Below are 20,585 nucleotides of genomic sequence, written 5' to 3'. Positions count from 1 at the left end.
TTAATATTTGATATATATGGATATCTATCCCAATAAACAACTGCTATAAAATTTCTTAGTTTGACTAAGAAAGAAATTTCGTTTAGGTATTACGTTGAGCTTGGCAACATAAACCCAGTTGAAATCATCTGACTGAGATTCCTGAATCCTTCCATCCCGATGGTCGAGCACTTGGGCATTCATAGTACAATTAGTGGGTGCTGTATGGTAAATCATGAAATCCAGGTTGCAAAACTTGGTATAAGCGAAGCTGACAGTTCAAATACGGAAAGGATCGCTTTGTTGTCGAATCCGTGTATGTCAACAAATCCTTCGAAACTTGGCATCCGGGATCTACGAGCTGTGCCGGGAGTTGCCCGCTGATTGATCATGATCCTTTGAGGGTTTATTGCGTAATCTAAACAGTGGCTTGTCAATACATCAAATCGCTTGTTACAATTCCTACAATTGCTATAAATTCCATCCCGTCTTCCGTATGCCGTTCTCTCACTGACAATATTCCCCCTTCTAAAACTAACCGAAATCGACATCTTTTGCTTTGACTGTCAGACACTTGTTAGCGATGGAATTCCACAACAATTTCACATATAATCTGGGCTTCGGCATAATGAATCAAGATCTATATTCATTCATACCATATACTGTGGTCACTCTATTGGCTGTGGCCGTGTTCTGGTCTCAATCCACACAGCCAAATGATTTGCTCAACCCATGAAGACCATTCGAGTTTAGCAACATACCACGACTTAAAAGATATATGGAAAACAGTCAGAGTCTTGAAACTCTTGCTGCTGGAGCCGCAAGATTCGTTGGAAAGCCGTACAGACTGTTTTGCGAATGGGGGGAGTTGACGATCCTTCCTCCCCACATGATCGACGAGATCAAGAACGACAGGAGATTTGACTTTGGAGCCGCAGCAAGCGATGTAAGTTGATCTGGTCGAAAGAAAGTGATCTTACCTTACATCGTGTAGGACAACCACGCATACATCCCTGGATTCGGCGCTCTTATGCATGATCCTGTAATGCCAAAGGTCATCGGACGACACTTGACCAAGGCCTTGGGTTCGTATAGATCTATACAAAAGCAAATAACCAGGACTGACAGTAGGATGTACAGCTAAGCTTACAGGCCCCTTGTCAGAAGAAGCGGCTCTAGTTATGGAAACTGTTATTACTGACTCGACTGGTAAGTGCTTCCAGCAGCGCTTGGAGCATCGGCTAATCAACTACTCCAAGAATGGCATATTCTAAACGTCAACGAGGATATTTCGACTATTGTTTCACGCATGTCCTCCCGAGTATTTATGGGCGAGGACCTTTGCCGAGACCAAGGATGGAACAACGCCAGTGCTTACTACACTAGGAAGACATTCAAGGCTATGATGATTCTCTGCGTCATTCCCCGGTGGCTGCGGCCGTACATCCACTGGGTTCTTCCCCAATGCCGAGAGGTTCGACGAGCATTGGCTGCTGCCCGTAAGGAACTCAATCCTCATATTGAGCGTCGAGAGAGAACCAAGGCTGAGGCTCTGGCAAGAGGTGAAGAACCTCCCTTCGATGATGCGATTGAATGGTTTGCTCAGTCAGGATCTGAACTACCACCTGCTGATTGCCAAATTGCGCTGACCCTTGCTGCCATTCACACGACCACGGATTTACTATCGCAAACAATGGTTAATATCGCTACCTATCCTGAAATCTTCACAGCTTTGAGAGAAGAGATCACCCGAGTTCTGTCAGAGCAAGGTCTAAAGAAGACGGCGTTGGCTGATCTCAAGTTGATGGACAGCTTCTTGAAAGAGACGCAACGAATGAAGCCGATTCTTATAGGTAAGTATTCCCACGAGTTAACAAAGTATCTGATTGCTAACGAACCTACAAAAGGGTGGAGAAGAAGGGCTCTAGCAGACGTTACGCTCTCCAATGGAATGACGGTGAAAAAAGGTAACAAGGTTGTAGTCACGGCTATTCACATGTGGAGTGATGGGAACTACAACAACGCCAAGACCTTTGACCCTTGCCGGTTTGTTCCAAAGGACAAGGAACAGATGTCTTACTTGGTCAACACGAGTGCAAACCACCTTGGATTTGGTCATGGAACACACGCTTGTCCAGGACGCTGGTTTGCCTCCAATGAAGTCAAGATTGCACTTTGTCACCTACTTCTAAAGTACGATTGGAAGCTTGTCGATGGGAAAGTACCCGAGCCGGTGGCCTTTGGAATGGCCTATGTGGCTAATCCGGAAGCAAAACTTCTTATTCGAAGACGGAAGGAGGAGCTTGACTTGAGTATGCTGGAGTATTGATAGAGGTATTCGCGAGGGAGCCCAGCAGGAAAAGAATAAGCGACCATAACTATATATCGCAACCGACAGCCCAATTATGAACCGTGCCTGCTTGGCGAACAAGGGTGCCAAGTTTCAACTTGATGTATTGCGAGGAATGGTGGAGTGATATAAGCTGATGGAACGGGAGGGACGGGCCACACTGTATATTGCTGACGTGAGCCCAAAAGTACCTCTCGAGCCTCATATTTCTGAACCGCAGGGTGACGCGGATAAGAAATTACATTGTTAGAAGACATTGCCCCTACACACAAAGATAGTTACGGTCCGGACTGGGCTCCCTCGTCACGGCTTCTCCAACATGCTTCTCGAACGTCTGACCAACCTCGAGTACCCTCTTGATATGAGGCATATCCAATTGAGCACCCTCAAATCTCGCAAGCGTTCTCGCAGTATTCATAGCATTAGAAATCTCTCTTCCGTTCAACTTGTAGCGTACGAGTTCCTTAATCGCCTCGTCGCGATCTGCCTGCTCTCTAATCTTGGTGTCATTCGCAGGGACTTTCATGAAGTTGAGCGCCCAAATGCGGCGACGCGTCTCGCTATTCGGAGGACCAAAATTTATGGATAAGTGGAGACGAGAGAACATTGCTTCATCAATTGCCTCAATGCGATTAGTAGTCAGAAAGACAATGCCGGAGAAGTATTCAAGATGCTTGAGAAAGACGGCGACTAGGGCCATTCGTGTTGTGTTCATGGAGTCTTTTTCACGACTCTGGAGCAGAACATCTGCTTCGTCAAAGAGAACGATAGCTTTCCACGTTGTGGCAAATTGAAGGAGATCTTGAAGGTTTCTCTCAAACATCCAGGGGCTATGTTTGTCAGTCCTCAATTTACCAAGATAATTACTGATCGTCTGAGACTTACCTCCCGGTCTGGCTCAGATCACTCATAGAGGTTGTTAAGAGCGGTTTGTGCGCCATTTCTGCTGCTGCTTCCGCAGACATGGTTTTTCCTGAACCTGGGCTGCCGTGACTATATTTATGTTAATATGAATCTAGGGTTTTGTACTTGAAAACTTACAGAAGTACTACCAAGCCTTTTCCTTTCTGCTCAGGGTGATTCCTAGCATTACTAGGATACTCGTGTGACATCACCAGAGCCTCTAGCACGGATTTCTGTTCTGGTTGTAGAATTAGAGAGGACCATGCGTCACCCTTCCATGCGATATCTTTGATGTTATCGACTAGGTAGCGGCACCAGTCCTTTCTGTCCATGGAGTACCCCATTAAGAAAGGTGGCATGAGAAAAAGCTCGGGATCTTCTACCTCGTGAATCGTGGTTGCAAAATTGCTATTTTCTTCTTCGTATGTCTTGCGGTCCAAAACAAGTCGGCCAGTTTCCTACAATGTATTAAGTATGCCCATTTAATCTTTCACTGGCGAACTTACAGTGAAAGGCAGCCAGACCGCGTCAAACTCTGCCATTTCTGGGTGCCAAAAGGCATCGGGGGGTTCTTTCAAGTAGTCGGCGAGTCCATCATAATCCTTTGCCACAATTCCCTGATTCCCAATAGCTTTCTTGCCTCGAAGAATGAGCTTTTCTTTTAGGTCCTCCTTCTGGTCTGAGAATCTCAGTGGATACACTGGTAGCGTTTGGATCTTAACCGGATGATCCGAAGCGAAGCACACTCTCTGCAGAATGCGAAAGGACGTATTCGCCTCCCCAACTTTGTTTTCGTCTGCGTCACAATACTTCGCATATACGACCATGAACGGCCCATCACTTGCGCTCCTCTCGTAGGCAACTTTCTCAACACGCAACAGCCAAGGTTGTCCGAGGACCTCGGTGTACAGCAGTTCCCCTGGAGGATACACAACCCATGCTTGTTTATACATGATCATCTGTTTCCGGAGCATACTATCACAAGTATCCTTCTCAGAGCCCATTTCCAATTTCATAAACTGAAAGAGGAGGTTAAGGTGTTGGCGCATTTGGGGCGATTCAGTCTCTTTGCGATAAGTGTCTAGTTGCTCCCAATAGTGCAGGAGTACTTGGAAAGGACTTTTCAGTTCGAATGGAGTCGTGAAGTCTGCTGCGACTGTTGGGTATGATTTGACCACTTCCTTGAATGCTGTCAAAAGAAGAGAAGAGTTGATCCGAAGGCTGACCGATTCTGGTTTGTCATCGTCTGCAAGATAACGCTTGATAACCAGGGCATAAGAACTGTCCTCATCCATGTTGTAATTGTTCATGGACTCCAGGTCGTCAAGTTCCGTTTTCATTAAAGTACTCCCATCTTTCTTCTTTATCTGTCGATAGGTTTTGGCTTGACAGGTTATTGGATGGTCGCCATGACTCGTTGAGCCGTTTCGTCGGATTAGGACCTCTTCAGAATGCATCTTTGTGAATGGAAAGTGAAATCTGTTGATGATACAGTTCTTTGAACTTTGTGGGGAAAATAGGGTAGGATTACGGATCTAACTTAGCTGATGAATACAGCAAGATATATGGGCGTTATTTAATCCAGACTTGAGCCTCAAAGATACCATCCACGAGATAAGCGAGAGGAGCGGATTATCAGAATAATATCTCAGTTTAGTCACGCAGCATGAGGTGCTTACTTACGTGGGGGCGATACGAGGCCTGCCCAGCTGACTTGTTACATTGAAAATCATAAAAGGAAAGCAAATCGTCTCAGCTCGAATAATGTCGCCCAAATAGGATAACTGAGCCTCATGCTGACTGCGGGGCCAGAGAAGCAACCTTCCCCCAATACACTCTCAGAGCCTTGTTCAATTCCGCCGTTCGTTTCAACTCCACATTCATTACATCCGATGGACTCTATGGCTTCCATGATGTCTTCACATGGGATTCATTCACAGCAGCAAGTACAGCACAATATTTGCGAAGCGGCTATTGAAGAGTTTGTGGCCGAACTCGAGCCAAAGGAGCGCGACAAGAACTTCTTCGTAAGAGAAGTCCTTCTACAGAGAAAAGTTGGTCTCTCGAACGAAGACGATCCACTGAAGGAGTTGCGAACCTATGTCAAGCAACTTGAGACGAAAGGGATAGAAAGTCGAGGTCGTCGCAATCTAGAGAAGCTAGCACCACTTCTCGAGGGGTCAGGAGCCTTGATAAGGGCATGCGAGAGTCTTTTCCAAGCTGCTCCCCTCGGTGTCGGTGTTGCCTTCTCAGGTCTTCGTATAGTGCTTTCTCTAGCGACAAGAGTGAGCGAAGTGTTGGACGACCTATTCCCCATCCTCGAAAATGTTGGCTTCTACCTTGACGGCTACAGTCAAATTCTTGTAGCACAACCCAACTCTGAAGAGGTTTTCCGGTCTATTAAGCGATCATACAAACGCATTCTTGAGCTTTGGTACGTTTCAGCCAAGGTTCTTTCCAACAGCCTTGGCAAAACAGCTTTGTTATTATCATACAAACCATTGAAAGAGGAGATTCGAAGGTTCAAGGATGACATCTTTCAAGACTACACTCGGGCATACACTATTTCTGCGACGGTAGCCCAGGTGAAGTCCACCATTGAGAAACATGATAATCTACAAAGAAGCATTGTCAAATGGATCCAAGGTAGCACCAACTATGTCGCTCTCGATCAAAAGAAGGACCTTGAGCGCATCAAAGAGGACCATACTGAGGGGACCTGTCAATGGCTTTTCGAAACTGAAGCGTTTAAAACTTGGATCGGCCGAAAAGACAACGCCGTGCTCTGGTACCACGCACCCCCAGGTACTGGGAAAAGCACCATGGCGTCTGTCGTGACCGATAACTTACAAAAGGCTCTCAGCGGAGAGGTTGTGTACTTCTTCTACTCCATCAACCAACCTTCCAAGCGAGAAGCCTTCAACGGAATACGATCACTGATATTGCAACTTCTCTTGAGTTGCGATCCTCTACCTGACGATCTAGTGAACGAATATTCCCGAGCACGCGATAACTTTGAGGATTATCTGAGCAATGGTGATATCCGAACAATACATAAACTACTAAAATCACTACTGGACTCACACCCAACTGGCCAAGTCTACCTCGTTTTAGACGGATTAGACGAGTGTTCCAAAGAAAGCCCAAAGTTCTTCGACACACTCGGGAAACTTTTGAAGTCAGGATCAAACGCAACCGTCAAGTGGTTTTTCTCCAGCTGCAACGTCAACCCAATTAGCAGGACGATGTTATCTGCAGATTCATTAATAGTTGAGCCAAACTTTGAAGCTATCGCCAATGACATCCGGGCCCACCTCAAGAACAAGATCCATTGCCCACGACATGAAGGAGTATGGTTCGGTAAAGACGAGCAAAGCTTCCTACATGTCAACCTGCGTCTGAAGATCCTCAAGGACACCCCTGGCATGTCACCGGAACAAGTATGGGAAGAATTTGACAGGTTTCCTAGGGAGTTGGGAGACTGTTTTGTGAAGCAACTGGAGAGAATCGCACTCATGCCAGACTATAATCAGGCTCGCGCAAAGTAAGTAATGTTCCCATTTTAATCGGTTTATCTGAAACCCTGGTATAAGAGGGCATGTACACGTCCAAGGGGTGTGCTGGCTAACTGTCGCAGACAAGTCTTTCAGTTATTAACCTTATCTGAGAGGCCACTGACAGTCAGAGAGCTATTGAATTTTCTTCGCATTGACAACGAAACCAAAGACTATACAATTTCAGAAGATGCTATACACAATTATTCAGCCTCAGCCTACTCCTCAATTGCGGATGTCTGTAATCCTTTCATCGCCAAGGTTGATACAGTAGACTCCCAAATTGTGAAACTGTATCACAAGTCGGTCAGAGATTTCTTTCTTGCGCCAGAAAACAAAAGGACAGTGGCAGAACACCTCAAACCATTTTTGGTTGACGAAAGGGAGTCAAAGAAAGAACTGGGAAAGGCTTGCCTGGAATACCTCAACAGCGGACGATTCAAGAAGCCTACCGACTTAAAAGGGCTACCGGAACGAACAGAGTCATCTCCTAGCCATGCATTCCTCCGCTATGCTTCCATCTTCTGGTTTAAGTTCCTATCTGACAAGGACCCTTCCTCTGATGTCATTAAGGCTGTGGAGACGTTCCTCCAAAGCCCTGCTTTCTGGACTTGCATCTACGTGCAGATTCACACGGCCCCGCATCTTTTCGCAAGATTTAGAAAAGTTCGGGGAACAACTAGTTATCAGCCGTTAAAAGGAACGACAACAGATCAGTCCACAGAATTTGGCCTCCCTCTTCCTGGTTGGTTGATGGATTGCTCGTCCGCGGACTGTGCATCGTTGGATCGTTCGCTTTGGGCCTTTGTGCAAGACTGGGGCGAGCTTCTTACTACGAAGCCAGATCAACTTGGCAATGCTCTTCCTACTACTTTGTTTGAGCCCGGATGCTATTTGAAGTCTTTGGACAAGCACCCTGAAGTCAGAGCGAGGTATATGTCGACACTGTATGGCAGTGCACGTGGACTGCGAGTGATGGATTTTTGGTTCGCTCCGTCGAGGAAGGGCAAGAATAGCAAATCGCTTTTCCTTTGTATAATAAACGAAGAAGACAACGGGATCAAGCTTTACCACGCTACCGTATTTCCCAAACTCCATTCCTTATCGAACAGAGAGATCCATTTCGGATCCCAACCTCTGGGAAAGGGATGGACCCATACTCTTGCCAGAGGTAAGAGTTCGGTGGAAGATTCAGTGTCAGCCTTGCGAGTAGATCCTCAAGATCTTGGTGTGACTCGCCAAGTCGAAGGGACTCTTCGCAGGTATTCCATTCCACGGGAACTTCACGATAGTTTCAGCCTAGGCGGAACAGAAGGGGGAAGCTGGAAAGTTGTTGGAACGCAGAGACTGACTCAACCAGACGGGGCATCGACATCTGACACTCCAACTTTGATACACATGCAATGGAAGCCAATTCCATCACGACAGAAGCAAGTCAAGTCTGACGACTCGGATTCTGATTCAGGTTCGAGTTCGGATTCGGACTCCGAGACCAGTTCAGACTCGGCTTCTGATTCTGACTCAGACTCGACTTCGGGATCAATTTCCAACTCAGACTCTGGTATCGATGTCGACGTGCCAATTCCACCACAGCGAGATTGTCTGGTCATGGTCAGTGATTCTGGTATTCCATTATGGCGACCCGTGAAACTGGGCCGTTTTCAGTGGTTCAAATTCATGGCTGCTCATCACCCTCTGTACCCTTTAGTCGCCATGTCATTGAAGCCTGGAGTGATTGACATGACAGATTTGGAAACGGGTATGACCACGTCAGTAGATGTACCGAATCAAGCATTCAACGGCGATACGGGAGTGTCTGCGTGGTTGAGTGGTAAGTCCAGGGCAATGTTGAGTGACGTATTTGCTGACTTGTACAGAGCTCCGCTTCTCAACTTGTGGAAACTACCTCCATATTGTGTCGATTATGTTCAAGGGTAGTCCATTTGACACTGAAAGCTATGTCTATACAACGACACTTGAGTTTCGTTACACGCCGGGTTCAACTCCTAAAATCGAGGTTGACGAAAAGAAGCCAGTCGTCGAGTTCAAGTACACGTTTTCTGCGTCATTGGACGATCTGCCTAGTCCTTTCGCTTTGACGTACTGGGGTAATGAACGTGTCACAGTTGCACTTCCTCCTCTTACTTTTAGCCCAAAGGTAGTCAAGATTTCTCTCACATCCCCAGACGCATCACATGCAGCCGACACAGCGACAAAACACCCAGTCCTGACTCTGAATAAACCCGTTTTCTTCCCTAAGTCAGCTGTCTTCAGGAACCCCCATATGGCTTATACGGAAGATAGCTCAGGCAAGGAAGAGAGTCACCTGTATCTAATCATGGACACGTCGGAATCGGCAATACCGAGGTCTGGTCCAGCAACAGTATGCGGGCTTGGTCAATACCACAACTCGAATTATGCATCAAGAACAAGCACGGAAGATTCACAGACTGTCAGCCCTCCAGTCGTGATGCGCTGGAAGATCTCTCACGGCAAGCACCGCCAAGAAGAATGCGACAGCGGGAACAGCGGAGAGGATGACGCAGAGAGACAAACATGGCGAGAATGGAATGATACGGTCGATGGTATATCAGAAGAGATGAAAGACAAAGACAATTCTTTGAAAGAATTTATGCTGAGAAGGGACTTTGTTGGTGATACTTATCATGTTCCCATTCGGTCTGGATTAGATTGGACAAGGGCTGGAGTTTTAGCGTGTTAGATTCACTGAGTGCCCTGAAGATGAATGAGGCGGCGCCAAGTGGGCCTGTATTTAGTGGTTTAGTGCTATGACGTACTGCATATCGCGTCACAACAAAGAAATGCTCCCTCACTCATTATTATCACTTCCCAAGACAAGACTCAATGGCAGACTTTGCAGCCCGAAGACGCGAGAACATCGAACACAACGCGCTTCTTCTGGAGGATATCAAGCTCATCATCCCCAAGACTGAGCCTCGCTCAACTGAAACCAAAACAAGTAGCAAAACCAGCAAGCGAAAAGCGAACCCACCACGCGCCCCTACAAGACAATCAAGGCGCATAGCTGAGGCGGCAACAAAACCAACATACCATGATGACGAAGTCGACGACACGTCGCTACGAAGGGGCGCTCCTCGCGTAAAAAGAAGCGTCAATCGTACTCCAGTTCTTCCCGAATCAGACTCGGATCATGAAACCGACGCCGAACCGTCAAAGGATGTGGACTCAATGATCGCTGGCTGGACAGCATGGGAGCCTGAGGGTGACGAACCAATTCGCGACGTCGATGGAACACTTCGTTTTGAGACACATCCTGATTTCCGCCCCAACAAATCACCCGAGGAGATTATTCGCGAGGGAAGCTTTGGCGGATCCTACTGGCGACCTCTGTACTCGAAACGCCTAAAGACCACCATCAAAGACGACTGGAAAGAACTTCCCGCATCATGGACAGCCGGCTTAGACGTGGATACATATCTCACCAGTACCACTTACGACCCAGAGACCAATAAATACGGAGTACAATGCGGACAAAGCATCGAGGAATGGGAAGCAGCTGGATGGATCGCACACGAGTACGATGTCCGGGGTTGGTTCCAATGGTACTGTCGATTCTACATGGGTCGTCGCTGTGACGATGATGAGCGCCAGATCAGTCGTTGGAAGAAATGTGTAGGCGAGACTGGTCGCTGGCGGAGAATCTTGCTTAAGAAATACGTTACTCTTGGGATACGGAGTGTTTTTACTGATGATGGTGAAGATGAGGATGGGCCTGATGTGAGTCCTGTGGTGCATCAGACGTGTCATCACTGGGCGTATGAGGTACGTCAGGACGCGCTGGATCGTTTTTGGACAGATGGAAAATAGGTCGTAATGCGGATACAGACTGGAGATGGTGAGCTCTATTTACACAACGAATCAGAGGGTTTATGTATTCTATGCTTCGACTTTGTTGTTGTGAACGTGTAATTACGCCAGCTGTACGGACCGCTGGTGAACAAGAGCAGACAATACCAGGATTATTCAGCAATCACACATATTCCGCAGGCTCTTGTGCTGGTCCAAGGTACACTTCAGCTTTTAATAAGAGGCAATGTGGTTCATATTCACTTATCACTGCGGACACCTCAACCCATAGCGCCGTGAAACAGGCAGAACTTGTAAGAGACGGACCAGAAGCAAATGATTCGGGATATAGAATCAGACATCTTCGAATCACAACCATGTTTGAAGACTCATTGCAATATAACCCTGTGAGATATTCACCTGTTCCCAGCAACTATATTTACCCTCAATACTTCTACCAAGCATATGAATTCTGTACCCTACCCAACTCAACCACAATCAAAACCACCTTGACCTCTTAAACTAAACTAAACCACACGAATACAAAATGCCTCGACCCAAGTCACCGGGACCGGCCAAGCCTCGTAACCCTAGCCCTGTTCCTCGCCCAGATACACCTCCTCCCAGACCTCCTACTCCTGACTCTCCCTAGTCAGAATGGACACAGACGGATAAACCGATGTAGAAGATATGGTGGCGCTGGAGCGGTGGCACGTTTGCATAGGATTATCTAAATGATAGAATAAAGATTTCTTGAATACTATTATTGCCTAACTTAAACTCGTGCAAATGAAAATTGATGCTAGCTTGCCTCGTGTGGAAAACAGAATGCAATCTTGATCTGTAGAAAACCTAAACCGTCATACAGTGCCATACTTCCTCTCTTCCAAATCCCTCAGCCTATCCGGTTTAAAAACACCGTCTTCCTCCATACTATCCTGAGCGTCCTGAAAAAATGCTTCAACATGTTCCCAGCCCAGAAACGCAGGAACAAAATCGATCTCAATCTCAATCTCCGGCCATGCCTCTTTCAATTCTAAAAAGTATTCCCTCCACCTCAAAGCGACAAGGACATTAAACCCCTCAAAAAACTTGAACTCAATGACCTTGACATTCGGCAGTTCAGGTCGTAGTGAAATCAACTCATCGATGAGTTTCTTGGCTAGCGGCTCAGGATTATCAAAACCGCAGAATTTCTGGATCCAGTCTTCAGCTGATGTTCCGTCGTGGATGTTTATGTGAAGCAGCGGTGAGTAGCTTGCGGCAATGAAGCGTGATGTACCGATGATTACTCTGTTAGAGCGCTGTTTCATCAGACGCGAGCATTGGCTGACGATAGGTGCGAATTTTGTTTCTTTGAGTTCGTATTCGCTTGGGTTCAGTACTGGGATGACGATGGCGTGATCTTGATAGAGCACGTGCTGAACGTCTTTGGAGATGGCTTCGTTGAGGAACAGAAGAGGGGCATTCTTGGTGTTGTAGGCTGTTTTGGAGACTGTGGCGTCTGTGGCTGGGATTTCCGGAATGGAGTAGGAATACATCATGTCTCGGACTTCCCTGGGGAAGACTGAGAATGGATTGTCGACTTCCATGGTGGAATGGGTTGATTTGGAGTTGAGGTATAAACCCGAAGTGGGGTTGATATAATGGTCGGCTGGATGATCTGATATACATTAGACTTGTGCGTGGAATAACATCACCCGTTCCGAGGATAAATAGGCCAATCAATGGTTCCCGCCAAGAAGAGAACAATTTGACAAGTCATACGATAATGTCAAGGGCATAAAGGTAAGTAGGAGAAGGATGATTCTCCAAGTAGCCCAACGGAGATGACTTTCCGCATTATACATGTAAAATTGAGAAAACGAATTACTTGCAGTTGGTGATGGCTTCAAAACATTCAACATTCTATATTTATGTGAGTATGCATTCCTAGATGATACTCATACTATACATACAACCACAACACCATACTCGATACACAGCAGAATTGAATTGAATTTCATGGAGTAAAGCAAATTAATACTCTACCGTGGATAAATCCCCCGTTGACTACGGAGTGTAACGTCCGACAAGACTTCCCCAAGAGCCTGTGAAATCTGGCTGAGTCATAACGTTGTCGCCATTACCCAGTCGCAGAGCAACCTTGGAAGCCTTAGCGCACCAGCCAAAACTTTGCAAGTTCTCCGGCGTCTTTGCGATCCAGTGGATAGATTCTATCAAGAGTTAGTAAGTAATCTCCTTGTAAAAATAGCGTGATACGTACGTTGACACTTCATCTCGTCTTCACATCTCTGGTATCCAGGACCATTAAAAAAGGCCCACGAAGCTGAACCATAGTAGTAAACGTTGGATCCGCCGTTAACATAATTAGACAAACCCATTCGACAGGACCCGTCGTCTTTACCACACCAGGCGTAATCTGGATCTCCCCAGCCAGTCTGGTCAGGATTCCATGGGCTTGGCAAAAGTTTCTTCGCCTTTGCGCCTTGCTCGTAGTTCGTCTCTGTCTGGAGCATGCTGACAACCACGTTGGACGCATCGCGCAGATTAAGCTGGTACAGCCACCAGTGTTCGCTGCCCAAAGCGTGTAGCCATGTGCCCTTTGTCGATTCGACAAGCGCACCGCCCTTAGCAGCGATGCTTGATCCACCGTTGAAACCCTCAGTGATGTGGTCAGCCACCCAGTTCCACACGTTCTCCACGTAGGCTGAAGAATCCTTGGTGAAGTGCATACCGATGTAAGCACCCTGGCAAGGGTTCGAGGCGTCGCCGCAGTTATCGGTTAGGCCTTGTGCGCCTAATGTGCCACCAACTGTAATCATCGAGTTCCAGAGTGCCACATCGCCAGGCTTACTACCAGCAGCGTTGAACTCAAGGATGATAGCCCCAGGAAGCACATCGGCAACAGTAAACCGCATATCCTGTACTTCAATCGTACCGACATCACCGGGAGCACCGATCTGCACTACCGGCTTGGGAGCGTCGGCCTTCTTGAAAAAGTCACCAGCAGCTGAAATTGTGGCCCAGCCCTCGCCGACGATACGAGAACCGACAGGAACAAGAAGGGTTGACTCAACGCGATAGTCTCCAAACGGAAAGTAGGCGATCTTGTTGTTCTGAACTGCATATTTGAGGGCAGCGGTCAGAGCTTCGACCTCGTTCGTCTTGCCGTCACCTTTGATGTTTTGGCCTCCATTCTGCTTGGGATCCTTGATGTTCATAAAGTCACCAATTGAACGGTCTGCATATGTAGGAGCCGCAACGGCAGGAATTCGACCACCGGGAGCAATAGCTTCAGGACGTCTGACACTAGTCGTTTCCCCGCCGTACACAGGGCTTCGACCAACTGTGTTTCCGTACGTGAAGGTGTCGACGTGGCTAGCTTTTCCCAAAGCCACACCGCTGGGCAACTTCACGATATCAGAGTCCGTGTCCTTTTCCAGGTTCTCGATAAGAAGTGATGGATAGCCCGAAGACTCGAACGTGATGCCCGAGTTTACCGACTTTGCGTCGACGATACCCACGAATGGGGCGCCTGAGACATGCTTCACAGGTGTACCAACGGTGTCAAATGTGGGATTCAAGATGGTAATAGTGTTACCGCCGTCGATCCGCATTCCAACCCTATTACGGATGAAGCTGACGCTCTTGTAGAAAGCCTGTTGGTGTCCGTCATGCCATATGCCGTTCTAAGTTGCATCTTGGTTAGATACAGTCAAATCGTTGAGGGAGTGAGTTTTGATGCACGTACCAGGCCGTTCTCGACACGAATATCTGCAAGACCGAGAGTAGATCCACGTCCAAGTCTGATGCCAGAGTGTCCAGATGTTGCCCCAGCTGTCGGCATCTTGATGTGGATGTTTGACAGCTGACAAACCTGAGCAACACCCCAATACAGAGCCGTGAATTCACGGTCTGGTGTCAAGTCAGTCTTGAGCATATCCCGGAAGACCCTGCAGGTTTAAAGTGCGATACTTACTGGCATCAATGGTGGTAGTGTCGAGAATGATATTCTTCATACCAACAGAGAAAGAAATTTCACCAACTTCGGCAACGGATGGATCTTTACCATTGATGAGAGTGGTGCCGTTGAATCCAGCAGCTGGTTTGATGACAGGAGGCTTCAGGGTTTCAGTAAGATTTGAACAAAAGGAAAAGCAAGTTTTAGAATGTCATCTTACATTGGCCGGGTTTCCCATGAGTATAGTGTCTGTTCGAAGATTGATAGTCTTGTAAACTTCGTATGTTCCAGGAGGGAGATAAACAACCTGTTAACTGTCAGAAATCGCCTCACATACAATATCATCTTTGAGACTTACTCGCGGTTCCGATGCGAGCCACTGACTGTGACGGTTGCCAGAATCAATAGCATCCTGTATGGCGCTACCAACACCAGGAGCAACTTTCTTGAATACTTGGTAGGAGTCAGCAGCATAGGGGGCTTTGCCGCTAAAGTCGCCTGTATGATCCATATCGGCGTACCAGGATAGGTTACTAGAAGGTAGCTGCTGTGGAGCTGCCATGGCTCCTACAGCAGCAAATGAAAAGAGCGCCAATTCCTTCAACATTGTGAAGTTTTTGGTGAAGGAACGTAAGTGAGATATATTTATTGGTGGCTTGAGCCTGACTAGAGAGTGGCATATATATTATATTTATACATGGTAAGCATATTGTTTCCTTTTTGCTAGTCCCCCCCACTGTATCCTGGAAGTGGTAAGGATTTCCTGGCACTGGGAAATTAACAAGGCTGTGCTTACTGCAAGCGCTTATAAACAATTTCGACCAATTCTATGTAGATCATCACGTGAAACGGATACATACACTGACTAGTGCTTTACTAATAGAATCCTACGTTTCAGATCTTTTTGCGAGGAGATCACATGGGGTCGGGAATCCATCATTTCGGCGACATCGTAATCCTCGGCACTTGATTAATACTCCTAGGGCTTCTTTTAACAGTGGCAAGGCAGACAGCAGTATAAAACTAGTCTATCCTGTCGTCAACCTCTGACCAGCAAATAACGATGGCAAATATCAGCCAGCAAAATGAAGAAGATTACCATTATCACATGCAAGTATTCACAAGTAAGATGATTATAATGTCATAGAAAAGTCCTATACGCAACGTATAGATTACAAGACGATGCTTGTCTAGTCCTATCTATGCCAGACTGTATAGTCTATATACTGGTATCCTATTTCTTGATAGCAAAAGACAAATCACAAACGAAATCATCCTTTATGAAGCTTCATCTACATCTATGTGTCTCGATATAACTAGAAAGATAATGAGTGAATGGCGACAGGCTTTCATGCAAGGTAGTTGCGTCAAGTTGAGAAGAGCGCCGGGAACATCACTGCAATACTGGGTACGTGCAGGAAACCTCTCGGGCAAATTTTGTCTGTATACTAAAGGGCATGCGCCTGGGAAAAACTTAAATTAGTTACCTCTCGGACAAGGGTTTCAAACAAGTGCCAGACTACTGAACTGCTAAGAAATCATCCAACTCTTCATGAAAGGATTCTAACCGCCGTTGACGTACGATTCATTCAACATTCGACCCGTTGACAAAAAGGATTAACTTTGTCCTCTCGGCTATACATGTGAAGTTGCAAGGGAATAGTGAGCTGATTTGACTATGTTTACAATAACCTAGCAAGATCCTCGGTACTTTCAAAGCATATGGTGAGGAGTGGAGATACCGTTGAGAGTATTCAATAATAAGGAGATTATGGAAGGGTCGAAGGATTAACTCTAACTAAGTACTACCTGCAGGCATTGGGCAGCTATCTGGCTAGTGAATGGGACCACGGTTTCGCTTTCCTCTCATGTCTTTTGTTTAGGATCTGTACGACGTCTCGATTCGACTTAACTCGTTTGTCTAGCCTGAACTCTGTACTTGAAGCTTGGTCCTGGATCGCTGGGTATCGCGCATCAACACCATGAACGTTGACGTGGATGTGAGTGCATTATTGTGGAGGCAAATGCAATAGAAGTCTTGATCACAAGCAAAAAAGTCAAAGTTAGATCCAACAATGTACGTCCATGGGGATACTAACACAAGATTATGCAATGAAACACATAGGAACGGCATTCTCAACATAACCGAAGACAAATCGATTGTGGATATATGATTTGAATTACAGTTTGCGTAAAACCGCCCAACTCTAGACTAGTAGTAACGAACAACATTCGATGGAGTTTTGCACTTACTTAGATTTACAAACGATTCAACTAGATACACTAAAGTGCACTACGACTAACTCTTCCAGTGTAGAGTCGGGCTTCGCGCATCATACCTGTCTTCGCAAAATTACATGTTTCGTCTCAAGAGAGCCATTAACGATCTTCTGAAACGCCGACGAACATCATGCAGAAGGGTGAGGGGTGTCGCCATGGGTAGCCAATGCTGCAATGCCCTGCTCTTGATGAATGTGGTCTCGTTTCTAGATGCAAAGTATTGTAAGAAATAGAGTCGGTGTGTGATCATGATCACCAGGATTGGTCTTTCAATCCATGGATGAGAAAACAATTAGGTGTTAGTGAAAGGGGGATTGACCTCGATGTCAGTATCCTAGAAGTGAAACAAACGCTGAAGGGCCTTTCCATTTAAGTTTCCATGCCTCCTCACATAAATCTCTCTTGCTCAACCCATCACAACACTTTCTTTCATCCCAAAGACACAATACTTTCCACGACTTGTTTTCAACAATGATTCTCATGCACACTATCCTTAGTTCTGTGGTCGTTGGAAGTCTTGTAGATGCCCTTGCAACACCTACTCAGGAGTCTCCCATTTCTGCACGGGCGGCTTCTTTCATTCCTGGCGGCAAAAAGGCTGTATCTGCCGGCGGAAACGCTGTTCCATTCTGGAAAGACCATCTTGGCTGGTGGTACGACTGGACCCCCGCGCCAACCCCGGTCGCTGGCGTCGTTGGCGTTTCCATGCTCTGGGGAAGCGGCCAGAACGGACCCCAAGACTCAAAGCGGTTCTCCGAATTTAGCAATTTGAATGAGACACCCACCTACCTCCTCGAGTTCAACGAGCCTGACTACTCCGGTCAGGACACATCAGCCAACTTCGGCGTCAGCAAAGGTGTTGAGCTTTGGAACAGCTTGATCGCTCCCAAAGGCCAACAGGGCGCTCTTCTCTGCAGTCCTGCTATGTGCATGCAAAAGGATGAGAAGTGGCTCAAGGAATTCAGCACTGCCAGTCTATCAAAGCCATGGGACTTCACCGCCATCCATATCTACAAGCCGGATATGACTGGTGTCCAAGCCGATATCGACTACTACTGGAACACGTACGGCAAGCCAATCTGGGTGACAGAATTCGGATGCGTTTATGATCAGAACAATTTCACCCCTTGTTCCGACCAGGGTCAGATCAACAAATGGATTTCCGATATCGTTGATCTCTTCGAGAAGAATGAGCATGTGGCCGCGTATGCGTACACTGATGGTGGAGGTCTTGGTCAGGCCTGGCTGCCTACTACTGACGGTGGGAAGAAGCTTTCCCAGTCTGGCCAAACCTATCTATCTGCCATTAGCAAGTATCACTAGATATCTTCTATGACATGACATGATCCGTATCTGCACGACCCGGTATATAGGCCTGGGGTAGAAAGGATTCACAATTTCGAGGCTGTCTAGTTAGGATAGCAAGAGCATACCAAGCAATCTTTGCAGCTGTATTCGAATTGTATCTTGAACCTCTGTACGGCAAGATGTTATTTTCACTTCTGTACGCGTCGAGAGACGTGACTTTCACAAAATGTAACTAGTTAGTTTCACTTATTACAAAATAGAACCAGAATCATTATGGTTTCAATAAACTCCACTCTATGATAAACAAGCGGCAGTGGGGAAAAGCTTAGTTTCGTGACAGGTTAGGATCTAAATAATGCCGTGATATCCGATCAATCCTACGCCGCACTTAGGATCTGTTTACTAATGTAGATATATAGCAGTGCTTAATATTAAGCTGCTGGTTCCTTACGAGGTGTTTCAACAGCCTATTCGCTTACACCTTAAAGTTACTTTTCTAGATCGGGACAAGTCGAAGGAAGAGATCCATGTACTTGAGAAGGATTCAGGATCACATAATGTCGGTCTGATATCATTCACACATCTTCATATGCCGAGGCTCGCTGTTACATCGTCAGCGACGGTCATGGTTCGTGTCCATTCAGTGTGTAACTGTGTACTCACCTACAGGGTGATCCATGCCAAGGCTGTAAAATAACAATCATAGCGTGGGGGGGTTGTCAAGTCAGCCTTGCAACAATGTTTCGTAATATGTTTTAAACTTAGAATCGTACGGATACTACAACCACTAATAGAATTGAGAGCCAGATTTAAACCTAATCACATGAAAATGGATCTAGATTAGAAGGAGCATGCACCTGGTCAAAGCCAACTACTAACTTCAACTCTAAACCACATCATATCGACATATCTCATCGAGAGTCAGCCTGACGAACCCTTTCCTTTCTCACCATTAGACTGTAGAGTGACCAATACTCTCTATATATAAGCATCTTCTGACTTTATTAATGTAGTCAACAATTAGCATCACTACTCTATACAACTTCTGCAAACATGCGTCCGTCAGAGCTGGCGAAGCTTACGGCCGACGAACTGGCTGTCAGCATAAAGCCCATCCTTACAGAGCTATTGCAAAGAAGCTCGCAAGGTTACTCAGCCGAGACGACGGAGACTTACAATCTACTCGCTTCACGCGCAGCGGAACCAGCAGTCATGACAGCCATCACACCCGGGAGACGATGACAGAGTGACTCAGACCATACAGGGTCACATCATTTACTACATCCTTATTAAGCTGCCTTTCGAGTAACTACAAGCCTATCAAAACATGGTTGCACCAGTCAACGCTCAGAATACAGAAGCTTCCAAAGTAAAGCCTGACTTTTACTTGGATAACATGAAACGGCTGCAGTATGGGTGGCTGAGGACTGGTGGGGTTTCGTCGGCTTCCGTACCCTGGCTGACAGGGTTCACACTACTGAGCAAATGCGACCGTACATGCGAGAACTGTAATATCACTGGATCGAGGATCCTAACGAATTACCTTACCGCTATAGCTAAAAGCAGCTCGCTCAATTTCCAGAGACTGCTACCGCTGTAGCAGCCGAGATTATAGATGAAGTGGTTGCGAGTAAGGAGGCTCTACGGGAACATGTCGAGTGCTTGAACAGAATAGTCAACTTCGTCTCTTAGTATATACCTATTGGGAAGGATTGGGTGCTTCTGCGAAAATCTATAGAGCCATTAGCACAAGTTCTTAAGGTTGTGGAGAAGGACGCCTGGAACGACTATGATGGCTGTTTGGAGGATTATGAGGAGTGGCTATCTGGGTTAGATATGTGGGAAACGGATGAAAGTGAGGAGGAATAAAATAAGACTATCCAATAAAATAACGGATTTAGATACTATATACTTTATCCCGATAACTAGAGACTAAACTCCTTGCACGACTGTGTTAACAAAATCAATAATTCCTCTGTAGGCATAGGGTAGTAACCACTTGCTACAATCTTAGGAGTTAAGAAATGTTTCAAATGCTAGCGGCCCAAACCTGGAAGCGGATTTATCGGAGCCGAAGGATATTCTCTGTCAGTAGGTCTGCAATTCCCGGACTTTAGGTAGCGAGAGCGAGATCAACAACATTTGGCCAAAATTACATAGAAGTCGATCATAATATCACAGCCATGTTGTTATGTGATCAGGAGCGGAAGTTTGCCACTGTCACAAAGCATGTGGGAACCAAGGTACTGGTAGTGGATCTCTTGGGATGAAGATCTACACGCTTACTTTTTAACTCTACGGAACGCACTGTCAGTGGATATGACATTGGAGCTACTGAACTCCTTATTGTCAGTATACTTATTCTTTCTCAAGTTCTTACTGTTATCGATGACTTCGTACAATTGAACATAGGACTAAA

The 20,585-nt window shown here is 46.4% G+C and overlaps 7 protein-coding genes across 7 annotated transcripts; 4 read left to right on the top strand and 3 right to left on the bottom strand.

Annotated features, from left to right (window-relative positions):
- Window positions 1-868: 868 nt before the first annotated feature.
- FGSG_11002 (uncharacterized protein) lies at window positions 869-2,308 on the top strand (the record flags this gene model as incomplete). Its single annotated transcript, XM_011327066.1, has 4 exons — window positions 869-925; window positions 974-1,064; window positions 1,194-1,832; window positions 1,887-2,308. 4 exons carry the CDS (start codon window positions 869-871, stop codon window positions 2,306-2,308), a joined length of 1,209 nt encoding a protein of 402 aa, XP_011325368.1.
- A 283-nt stretch (window positions 2,309-2,591) lies between these two features.
- Window positions 2,592-4,689, bottom strand: FGSG_11003 (uncharacterized protein; the record flags this gene model as incomplete). Its single annotated transcript, XM_011327065.1, has 4 exons — window positions 2,592-3,159; window positions 3,215-3,322; window positions 3,371-3,690; window positions 3,739-4,689. 4 exons carry the CDS (start codon window positions 4,687-4,689, stop codon window positions 2,592-2,594), a joined length of 1,947 nt encoding a protein of 648 aa, XP_011325367.1.
- A 5,307-nt stretch (window positions 4,690-9,996) lies between these two features.
- On the top strand, window positions 9,997-10,635 carry FGSG_11004 (uncharacterized protein; the record flags this gene model as incomplete). Its single annotated transcript, XM_011327064.1, has 1 exon — window positions 9,997-10,635. One exon carries the CDS (start codon window positions 9,997-9,999, stop codon window positions 10,633-10,635), a length of 639 nt encoding a protein of 212 aa, XP_011325366.1.
- A 435-nt stretch (window positions 10,636-11,070) lies between these two features.
- Window positions 11,071-12,206, bottom strand: FGSG_11005 (uncharacterized protein; the record flags this gene model as incomplete). The annotated part of the gene is made up of 1 exon (XM_011327063.1): window positions 11,071-12,206. One exon carries the CDS (start codon window positions 12,204-12,206, stop codon window positions 11,475-11,477), a length of 732 nt encoding a protein of 243 aa, XP_011325365.1. The 3' UTR covers window positions 11,071-11,474.
- Window positions 12,207-12,666: 460 nt separating this feature from the next.
- FGSG_11006 (glucan endo-1,3-beta-glucosidase) lies at window positions 12,667-15,185 on the bottom strand (the record flags this gene model as incomplete). The annotated part of the gene is made up of 6 exons (XM_011327062.1): window positions 12,667-12,830; window positions 12,881-14,276; window positions 14,369-14,532; window positions 14,597-14,738; window positions 14,799-14,885; window positions 14,937-15,185. The coding sequence occupies 6 exons, from the start codon at window positions 15,183-15,185 to the stop codon at window positions 12,667-12,669; spliced, it is 2,202 nt and encodes a 733-aa protein (XP_011325364.1).
- A 478-nt stretch (window positions 15,186-15,663) lies between these two features.
- FGSG_13877 (uncharacterized protein) lies at window positions 15,664-16,056 on the top strand (the record flags this gene model as incomplete). The annotated part of the gene is given in 3 exon segments (XM_011327061.1): window positions 15,664-15,702; window positions 15,750-15,986; window positions 15,997-16,056. The coding sequence occupies 3 exon segments, from the start codon at window positions 15,664-15,666 to the stop codon at window positions 16,054-16,056; spliced, it is 336 nt and encodes a 111-aa protein (XP_011325363.1).
- A 1,273-nt stretch (window positions 16,057-17,329) lies between these two features.
- On the top strand, window positions 17,330-18,181 carry FGSG_13876 (uncharacterized protein; the record flags this gene model as incomplete). Its single annotated transcript, XM_011327060.1, has 1 exon — window positions 17,330-18,181. The coding sequence occupies one exon, from the start codon at window positions 17,330-17,332 to the stop codon at window positions 18,179-18,181; it is 852 nt and encodes a 283-aa protein (XP_011325362.1).
- Between the last annotated feature and the right edge of the window lie 2,404 nt (window positions 18,182-20,585).

The sequence above is a fragment of the Fusarium graminearum genome, chromosome 3 (genome assembly GCF_000240135.3).
Source record: "Fusarium graminearum PH-1 chromosome 3, whole genome shotgun sequence".
Taxonomy (NCBI): domain Eukaryota; kingdom Fungi; phylum Ascomycota; class Sordariomycetes; order Hypocreales; family Nectriaceae; genus Fusarium; species Fusarium graminearum.
The sequence above is the reverse complement of the archived record's forward strand: the minus strand, read 5'-3'. Positions and strand labels throughout refer to the sequence as shown.